Source organism: Melospiza melodia, chromosome 6, assembly GCF_035770615.1.
Source record: "Melospiza melodia melodia isolate bMelMel2 chromosome 6, bMelMel2.pri, whole genome shotgun sequence".
Taxonomy (NCBI): domain Eukaryota; kingdom Metazoa; phylum Chordata; class Aves; order Passeriformes; family Passerellidae; genus Melospiza; species Melospiza melodia.
In genome coordinates this window covers 8,036,173-8,046,193 of record NC_086199.1, presented here as the reverse complement: position 1 = coordinate 8,046,193, position 10,021 = coordinate 8,036,173, and the positions used below count along the sequence as shown (strand labels likewise).

The 10,021-nt window shown below is 46.2% G+C and overlaps 1 protein-coding gene across 1 annotated transcript; it reads right to left on the bottom strand.

Moving 5' to 3' along the window:
* Positions 1-380: 380 nt before the first annotated feature.
* LOC134419745 (inositol 1,4,5-trisphosphate receptor-interacting protein-like 1) lies at positions 381-1,811 on the bottom strand. Its single transcript, XM_063159376.1, has one exon. The coding sequence runs from the start codon at positions 1,809-1,811 to the stop codon at positions 381-383; it is 1,431 nt and encodes a 476-aa protein (XP_063015446.1).
* Between the last annotated feature and the right edge of the window lie 8,210 nt (positions 1,812-10,021).

The following is a 10,021-nucleotide window of genomic DNA, read 5'->3' as shown; positions in this document are numbered from 1 at the left end:
AGTGAGCACAGCTGTGGACAGTGACCAACTATTTCTATTTCCCCAGTGCAGGAGCATGGACAGTGGGGGAGTTGTAGCCAGGGAATCAGAGAAACCAGAGACCACCACCTCAGATCTTATACCAAATAATTTCCAACTCTGTGGTAGCTGAGCAGCCACATTCCATGCCAACGTGATGCATGGATGCTCAGAGATACAGTGTTCATTCAAACACACCATTTGTTGTAAACTTTACATCAACTAAAGCTCCCAGAAAGTCAAAGTATGGTTAGAATGATATTGGAATGATTTCCTATGAACCTAATGATTTCACTCTTCTATAGTACTACGATTCTATGATTCTGTGATTTTACAATTCTGTGATTCTACAGTTGTCTCATTCAGAACCCAAAGTAGAAGTTATATTGCAGGTCATCAAGCTTCTTCAATGCCTCAGTCTGAGCGGCTGGATCCCGTGCCAGGTGCTGGAAGAGGTTCAGGGGCTGTGCCCCTTGGAAGGCTGGGGGCAAGGAGATCTCCTGGGGCAAGTCCTCGTTGTCAAAGAAGAAGTGCTTGAGGCGTTTCTCCTCGAGGCAGCAGCGCAGGTAGCGCATGGTGTCATCCACCCGCAACAGGAGATACTTGTGCTGCCATTCCGACAGGGGGATCAAGGTCAGGAGGTGCATGACCGTGGTCTTCAAGGCATAGGTAGAAAGGCCTGAGCCCTCCAGAATGCGAGCACAGAGCCGCAGGCATTTGAGGTGGCAGCTGTGGGGTGGGGCCTGCATGGCCACATGCCTGAAGAACTTTGCCTCTGCCACAGCATAGCTCTCCAGCCACGTTGTGCTTGGGGGGAGGTGGGCCTCTGGAGGCTGGCTGCTCAGGAAGATGTCCGAGTCACCTTGCTGCACACTAAATACTGTCTCCACAAAGAGGCTTCTCCCAGAGGCTTTCATCAGCTTCATCTTGCAGGAGCGGCAGGAGGGGAGCACCTTCATGCTGTAGCGACGGGACTGAGGCAGCATCGACCAGGCTGAGATCACAAACGTCTGGAACCAGAGGGCAATTTTCTCCCCATCGAGGTAAGGGCCAGTGCAGAGGGTGTGTAGAAGGCTGGGCACCTGATTTCTCTTCAGCTCCTGCTCAGAGTGGTGGAGGAAGCACAGCATGTTCTGGTCAGGCTGTTCCCCGGTGCAGGTGCACACCAGCTCCACGCGGACGCGCATGCTCGTCTGTGGCATCACCCCCGTGCAGTCTGGCTCCAGGTGGAAGGCATGTCCACGGGGCGGCTTCAGGGGCACAAACATGCAGTAGACAATGTCCTCCTCCTTATGGGGACTCCATCCTTCACAGGCACTGCCCACCCCAATGACTGGTTCCAGCACTGGGAAGAAACTGTCTGAAAAGAGGCTGTGGGAGACTCGGAGAAGGTCACTCAGCAGCTCCTGCACCACCTGTCTCCTAGAAGCCAGCTTTGGCACTGACAGCTGGAAGCGTCTTGAAAAGAGCCAGATGATATTCCTATCAGCAGGATTTTCATCCTCACTTTCTTCACTCTCTGAGTCCCTTCTGTTGTCCACCTCATGGACCCTTTTTCTGAGCCACCAGTAGAGTGCCAAGAGCACAATCAGGGATCCAGCAAGGGCCCAGAACAGGCATTGCTGCACTGCAGTCCAGAGCACAGCTCCCCAGGACCCAAAACTCTGCTCCACAGTCACGGGGGCCAACTCCTGCATCACCTGAGTCCTCTGCTGGTTGAGGTCCTCATCCAGGTACACAGTGATGAAATGGCGGAGGCATTGCACAAGCCAGAGCAGGAATAGTATGAGCATTATGACCTGCAAGAGATGGGAGAGGAGTGCAGCAGTGCTGAGAGGGGAGGGAAGGAAGAAAAGAAAAACAAAGGGAGCTGGCAGGGAGGGAAGAAGGGATGGGAGACAGCAGACAGGAAGAAGAGGGGGCTAGGGAGCTGGCAGACAGCAAAGCCTGTGCCCAGTCCCAGTGGTGGCACTGTGCCCTTTGCAAGGTGTGCCTGGAAGGGGCTGGGCCCTGGATGCAGGGTTGGAAGCACTCTCTTGGGTGTTTGTGGTCCTGCCCTCATCCAGAGCAGCATCTGGCTGTGTGTGCACACTTGGTGTCATCCAGGCTGCCCTGGGGCAGTGCTGCTTCCTGCTGCCATTTATACCTGCTCCTCATTGTGACATCCCTGGTGATGTCACTGGCACCAGAGACATCACAGCCAGGCCAGCCCTGTCCTTCATGCCCCAGCTCAGACCCTCACAATGGCCCCAGGAAATCTACCAAATGCAGACCTGCTGCTCCTCTGGGCCTGCTCCAACAGTTCCACATCTTTCCTGTGCTGAGGAGCCCAGGCCTGGGTGCAGGGCTCCGGGTGGGACCTCCTGAGGGCAGAAGCATCTCCCTCAACCTGCTGGCCAGGTTTCTTTGGAAGCAGCCCAGGATTTCACTGGCTTTCTGGGCTGTGAATGCTCACTGTTGGCTCATGGACAGCTTTTCATCCACGAGAACCCCTATTGGAATATGAATCCCAATATTACCAGGTAGATTGTGCCTGGGCCAGTCTGACCCTTGCTGCTGGAACCCCCAAGTCCTTCTCTGCACCCCACACACAAGGGTGTCACAAAGGCCCCAAGAGCACTCCCACAAGGACAAGGATGAGTGCTGAGGGAACTGATCCCATCTCACCACAAGGGATCTCAAGGAACAAAGCACCCAGGAATCACATTGTCCAGTTTTATGTTTGCCAAGGGTTCAGGGGAGCTTTGTCCTGCTTTGTAAAGGGAGGCTCTGAAGGCCATTCCAGAGCAGTGGGTCTGCATTTGTCGGGACTGAGGTTTCTTGGGGCCATTGTGAGGCTCTGAGCTGGGGTGGGCGTGAAGGGCAGGGCTGGCCTGGCTGTGATGTCTCTGGTGCCAGTGACATCACAAGGGACATCACAATGAGGGGCAGATATAAATGAGGGCAGCATGTTATTGTATCTCCCCATACATCCAGTGAAGGATGAAGATTCTCCTTAGCTCTCCTTTTGTACTTGCAGAAACATCTTTTATTGCTCTTGACTGTAGTAGTCAAATTTCATTTCTGTTAGGTTTTTTCCATTTCTGATGTTTTTTTAATTTCAATTCTAATTTTGACCTTGCTAACCACATGGTATCACTGTAGTCTTCCTGAATTGCCTACCCCTTCTTCAAAAAGGTCATGAACTCCTGTTTTTTCCCTGAATTTTAGCCAGCTTTCAGCACCTGGAGATAGCCTACTCCTGCACCTTTAAGATTTCCTTCTTGAAGAATCTCCAGCCTTCCTGAACTCCTTTGCTCTTTCTGAACTCCTTGGCACTGCTCCCCAAAGGACTCTGTGAATTGATCTCTTAAAGGATCAATCTCTGATCTCTTTCCTTTTCTTAAAGGAAAAAAATCTGCTGCCTGGAAGTCCAGGATGGCAGCTCTGTTAGCCACTATCCTTACTTCTACAAGAACCAAAAACTCTATCATTCTATGATTTTTATGCGCAAGACTTTATTGCCAAGGAAAGATGCTACCTTGTAATAGTTGAAGGAGATCAGGCTTCTGTATTTCTACAAACTTAAAAAAGACATTAGGCCTGTGAGAAACAAATATGTATACCCCAGCTAAGCAAGGCAAAGTTACCCTTAAGCGACAGCACAAAAGTTCAGTGAGATAATCACATTAGCATTACTGAGTTAGCCATGCATGTGAAGCACAATACAGCTCCTATTTCCTATTTGTCTGCATTATGAATCTAAAATATTCATATTTTATTGTCTTGTGTTGACAGCAAACTGTTAGAGCAGAAGAACGGCTGGTTTTGTGTTTGGAGCTTCATGTCTTATTTAGTGCAAGATTGAATGGCAAGCAGAATTAATCAGGTTCTCAAATGCACTTTGTCCAAGACTGTTCACATAGCAGTCCTTAAACAAGCTGGGAATGGGAATCTGGTGTCCTTTCCATTGGCTATATATAGGTGGATATATATATTCCACCTGCTCAAAAATCCTAAGGGAACTGAGCACTCAACTTGTCAGCAATTTTAAGTAAGATTTTAAGAATTAACCCACTTAATGCCTATCTGGAAAGCCTAGGTTCCAGCCACGATATTCATGCGGCTGAAGCCTGCTGAGATCTGACAGCACCCTTCAGCTCTGTGCTGGTGCTGCAGGCACCTGTGGAAACAGAGATGCAGCCTGCACCCAGTGCTATGGGGAAACAGGCAGAGGGGAATATCAGCTTGGGACAAAGCATCAAACAGATCTGAAGCACTACTCATGCTTTAACAACCTGGGGTATTTCCCTGCAGTTCTGTAAAGGACTGCCAGCTAAAGGCTAAAAATGCAATATTGTCTTTGTGCAACATCCTGGTCTGTGGGCCTGATGGAAAACCTGGGGGAGCTTTTATGGTGTCGTGTCACTGTGATATTTTATGAAAAATCCCTTCACCAGGATTTTTCTCCTGAGAAGCTGAGAAGCCTCAGAAAAGAAATGTAAACAATAATTATCTGATTGCTTGGAATGTGGCCTGGAGGTTACTAGCAGGTGCATCTTTGATTGGTTCCATGTGAATTGTTTTTACTTCATGACCAATCACAGCCAGCTGTGTTGGACTCTGCATCTGTCATGAGCTTTTATTCTCATTCTCTGCTAGCCTTCTTATGTCTCCTTTCTCTTTCTTTAGTATAAGTATATAATTTTCTTTTAATATAATATATAATAATATAATAGGTCAGCCTTCTGAGAACTTAAAGTCAATTCTCATCTCTCACCTTATCCTGGGACCCACAACAACACCCCAACAGTGTTTGCTGGGTTTTGACTAGGGAAGCAGGAGCTTCTGTGGCTCCCTGTCAGCACAGAGGGAGAAAAGCTGTGTGTGCTCTCCACAGGAAGGGTTTCCCTGACATGCTGCATGCCAGTTCCAGGTGGCCACAAGGAGCCTGGCAGCTGCCTCCTTTAGGGAATCACAGAAAGCAGCTTTGCCTCAAGAGCTCGGCATGGCGAAGGGCCCAGAGCAACCTGTCGTGCTGCCTGTCACACCTGTCAGAAGGAAGCTGTAATGAAAACAAACAACTTTCAATAAGGCCTCTGCATTCACCTGGAAATAATGAAAACAAGCATGAAGCAGCCAAGGAGCCTTTTCTTGGGCTGTGTGTCACTGCTCCCTGTAGTCACACTGTCACTAGTCTGCCCTGGAGCAGGGGCCACAACAGTCTGCTGCAGAATGTTATTGGCCCCACAAAGAACTGAGTACTAAACAACATGAATTACTCTTAAAAAAAAAGTATGGACTGATTTTGCAATTGTTTTTCCGTGTTTAAAATTGATATTGAAAGCTGCTTTTCCAACAGGACCTTGTAGAGCCTTTGCTTATTCAAGTGAGGAGGAACCTCCTTCTTTGGTGGTCTTCATGGACCACCAGCCAGTCTCCATCCCCTCTCTCTCCTCCACAAAAGCAGGAGTGCCTGGGCTCTTCACTCCATGTTTATAGGAGTTTCTGCCCCCTGACTCTGCTAGGAACAGGCTGCACACTTATTACACAACTTCAGTGTGTAGTCATGCAGTCATGACTATCAGCAAATGTCTTCATCCCACAGTTTTCACTGTTCTTTCTATATCTCTTCTTACTTTGCAAGAAGTCCTGCTAGGAGGGAAGAGGAACAAAAAATATTTCTGCTGAGCTCTCTAAGTTACTTAATGATTCCGTGGGTCATGTTGCTAGGAAAAAACAGCCCCTGAAGAGCCGTACTCTATGGCCCTGAAGGTTTTCACCATTTTTCAAATAAACCTGATCAACATTTTGTGGGGACTGTGACACCCTTGACTACTCCAATAGCAGCTTTTAATGACAACATAAAATAATTTATTTTTTTTAGAGTGCATTTCACAAACTGAGCTCTCATACTACAACACAGCAAATCAAAAGTCTCTCTGCCTTGTGTTGCTTGCTCATTTTCCACATACTCCTCAGAAAATCTTGTTGAATCCCCACATGACACATTATGTGTTTAAATTAGTACTTAAGGAGACTACTGCAAGTTTATTGCTCTTATCTTTGTCATTCACTGGGTGTGCCTGTCCCTTCCTTCTTTTTGTCTGCTGAATGAAACTGTCAGAAACACAGCTTTGCCACTGCAGGGCATTTGCAACGGCAGCAGAAGAATAAAAGAAGCATTTTTTTCCTAATCTTGCTGTGCACTTCATCATCCTCTGTCACTGTAAGCCTACCAAATTTTAAGTTTAGAAGTGCATCATATAACAATTTCTTCCTACAGCACAAACCCAAACTATTTAGGCAAACTAGTGATTATTCTTCCACACTAACATCAACATAAAGCAGATTAGAAGAATTAAATGCACAAGAGTGCACTTCTTTTATGATTATGCACCCTTAATCTTCAGAAGATGGTTAATTACATTTTAAGCAGCATAAGAGCCCTAACATATTTGTATGTTAATAAAAATTCTCACCAGGGGTTTAAATCTAACATGTATTCACAGGTATAACTAATGGCATTTTTCAGTAATGCTGTGAAAAAATATGCCAGTCAGTTAGTACCTTCGCACAGGAAACTGCTGGGAGTTTTTAATTTACTCTCTAACTATTCTCCTAATCATTCTCTTATCATGCTGGGATGGCTAAATGAATACAGATTATAATGATGGCATGCACCCACCACAGCAGTGTCAGTGATGACATTTGCCAGTGCTTGAAGTCAGGCTGCTGCAATCAGAGCTCTGCAGCAGAGGGGAAGCAGGGGAGGAACAGGGATGACACTGCAGCCCTGTGGTTTCACAAGAACTCATGTTTGCTGGTTCAAGGCTTATTCCTGTTCAGAAGGGGATTAGTCTCCACCTAGGACAGGCCCAAACATCTCTGTGATTCAGAGGTTTTAGGGCTAAATCTTAATTATGTCATTATTAGGAAACTCTTAGGAAAAAATTTTTCACAGAAAGGGTGATTAGGCATTGGAGCAGGCTTCCCAGGGAAGTGGTGAAGTCACCATCTCTGGAAACATTTGAAAAACAAGTAGGCATGGCCCTTTGTGATATGATTTTTGAGCATGGTTGCATTTGGTCACAGGTTGGACTCAAAAAAGACCTAGAGGTCTTTTCCAACTTTATTGATTCTGTGATTCATACTCAGAAATGTTGAAGGTTCAAAAAGTTGTCTTTCCTACAAGTACTCGTAAGTGAAAACAACACCTGTCATTTATCTTTGCCTCCATCCTCCAAGGAGCCAGAGCACTGGCATTCACAGTGTAATCAGTATTCTTTCTCTAAATCTGCTCTTTGGAAATTTCAACTTTAGACAGCCCAGAATTAGGTTAGGGTGACACCCAGCCTGATTCAGGGTCAGCATCCTCACTGTTTTCAACCCAAGGCAGCTCCACTAAAACAGAAGGTGTGAACTTTGAGAGGGGAAGAGACAGTGCCCCAAAATGGGAAGCAGGTTCTTTCCTGATGGATTCATCCACTAGAGGGACCCGTTTCATTCCCCGAACGAGAGCGGAGCGGAGCAAGCTCAGGGGAATGAGTACCATGGGGAAAAGGGAAAAGCAGGTGCTGTTGGTGCTTCCTGCAAGTGCTGAGTTCAGTGGCCGCAGGAATCGTCCTTCCTCGGATGTGTTTGTTCTGTTGGCTGAGCTGCATCATGACAGTTTCCTCTGGAGGGACCACCTGAGTTTCAGGAAAAAGAAACTTTACAGCTCAACTTTATTTTTCTCTGCTGTTTGGTCATTTCTTCCCACAATGAATTTTCTTCATGTCTACATCGCAAAGCAGACACTGTCATTCCAAAACATCCCCAGGGCATAAAAGATAATTTGGAAAAGGAGGAAAGAGCTGAACTTTTGAAATATGCTGCCTAATTATTAGTATTCCTCATTCTGAGCCTTATTTGTGGCAAGTATGACTCATTGCCCTTGAACACCCACTGCCTATCTATTTCCTCTAATGTTGCTTTCCTTTTTGATTTTCTGGATACAGAGAGCTGACTGCTTATCTATTCTACTGTTAAAATGATGCATAACTCCTGCATTTTCTGGATGGAAACATTATGGACACTGAAATGTCATCACAGCCCCATTTGCTCATCTGCTGTTATTTACTTTCCAGCAGACAATATTTAATACAAGGCACACACAATGCAGAAGTCAGCACAACATTCATCACATTGATACCAGGATGTACAATGCATGCTGCCACGGATCAACAGAAACAGTCTGGCCTGGAGGATTTACAGAGCTCCCCATGTCCCTTCAGGCTCTGTACAAATTTTCCCTGGCTGAGATGCTGTAAAGTAGTTCTGGAAAGGAGCCAAGGCATGGCTGTGTGCCAGTGGGAGGGGTTCTCCAAAGAGGAGGATGTAGGGATCCACTGTCAGAGTGACCTTACTTCTTGTCTGGTGGATACAAGGCTGCACTGGTTTCCTCCAGAGCCACCCCTGCACACTGGGCTCTGTGGGAGGTTTTACACTGTCATTACACTGGTGAGGTTTTTTGTGGATGCAGATGAAGCTCTGTCTAGAATAAGACATCTCTGGAAAAGCATTCCCAAGTCCTGTCAAACCATCAGGTCATGTGGAGCAAATGCCCAGCCACACAAAAGCATCTCCCAGGGAAATCAATAGTCTAACAGGGATGGTTTAGAACACTTCAGTCCTTCAAACCAGAAGCCTCAATGCCTTGCATCTGTGCTCTATGTGCTTTGACCTTTATAAACACCCTGCAAAAATTGCCCCATTCCACTTCAGTGAGGGAACTCAGCAGATGAATGCCACCACTGGAGAGCTTTCAGGAACAGTAAGACCCCTTACAGTGGTTTTGAGGACAATGAAACAGGCTCCCCAGGGAAGTAGGGGAGTCACCATCCCTGGTGGTGTTTAAAAATCACGTAGATGTGGCACATGGTGACATGGTTAAGTGGTGAACATGGCAGTGCTGGTTGGACTTGATGATATTGGGGGTCTTTTCCAACCTTAATGATTCCATGATTCTTTTATAATACTCAGCCAAGGGATGATTCTTCCTTGACAATGAACTAGCAATAATGAAGATGAGGATCCTGTCCTTGGGTTCTATGTGGATTGTTTCTGTGCTTCTGTGAGAGTCTCCAGAAGAATGGATTGATCATCTCTTGAATGCAGGGGACTGTACCTCACAGGGCTTTGGTTCTCTGGAGGCTGGAAGATTATCAGTGCATACCTGACTCCATCTTATTCCTTATCTAGCACCCACCCTCAGCCACTTTTTGAGAAAAAATCCTGCATTAGCTGAACCTTTGGTGACCATTGTGATGTACTTAGTGCCAGAGATTTCTAGGAGAAGCCAATGGAAAATCTCATCTATCAGAGGATGATAAAAAGCAAATTTTAAAATGTGATGGAGCTTTTCTGTCTCACATTTCTTTCTTCTTACTGATTCATCTTTCCTTCAGTCAGTGTGTGTGGAAATTTCTGGCTTCACATTTATATCAAGATGCTCCTCAGTGCCATCAGAAAACTATCTTGGAGTGCTAAAAATGAGCAAAACAACCACAAAGAGGTCTGGGGATGATAGCAAACAAACAGAGCTGCTTGGAGAGTGTGGGGAATGGGTACAAGGTGAAGGGATCTGGGACAAAATCCTCAGCCAGGGCCAGACTCGGGCTCAGCCTTGCTGCTCCCCTGAAGCCAGATCTGCTGCAAATAATTGTTTCCTTTTCCTTCCATGTGGTTCTGAATGTTTTAATATTTTCCTTTTGATGCCCTTTTCAAAGAAAGACTTTTGCCATATGGAAATCTGCAATTAGACCATCTCTTGGTTGCCTCATATCTGCCACATAAAACAAAGTCACTGTCAAAATCTGAAGGCAGCTGGCTGGAGTGGCTAGATCCAGCTTCAAACAGCATTCACATTTGTTGGGCTTGTCCTCCAATCCCAGTGTGAATATCTGCTTTTCCTTAAAAAGAATGACAATTTTGTAAGTTGTACAAGAGTGGCTTCAAAGCAAGACTGAAGAATGGCTTTGCC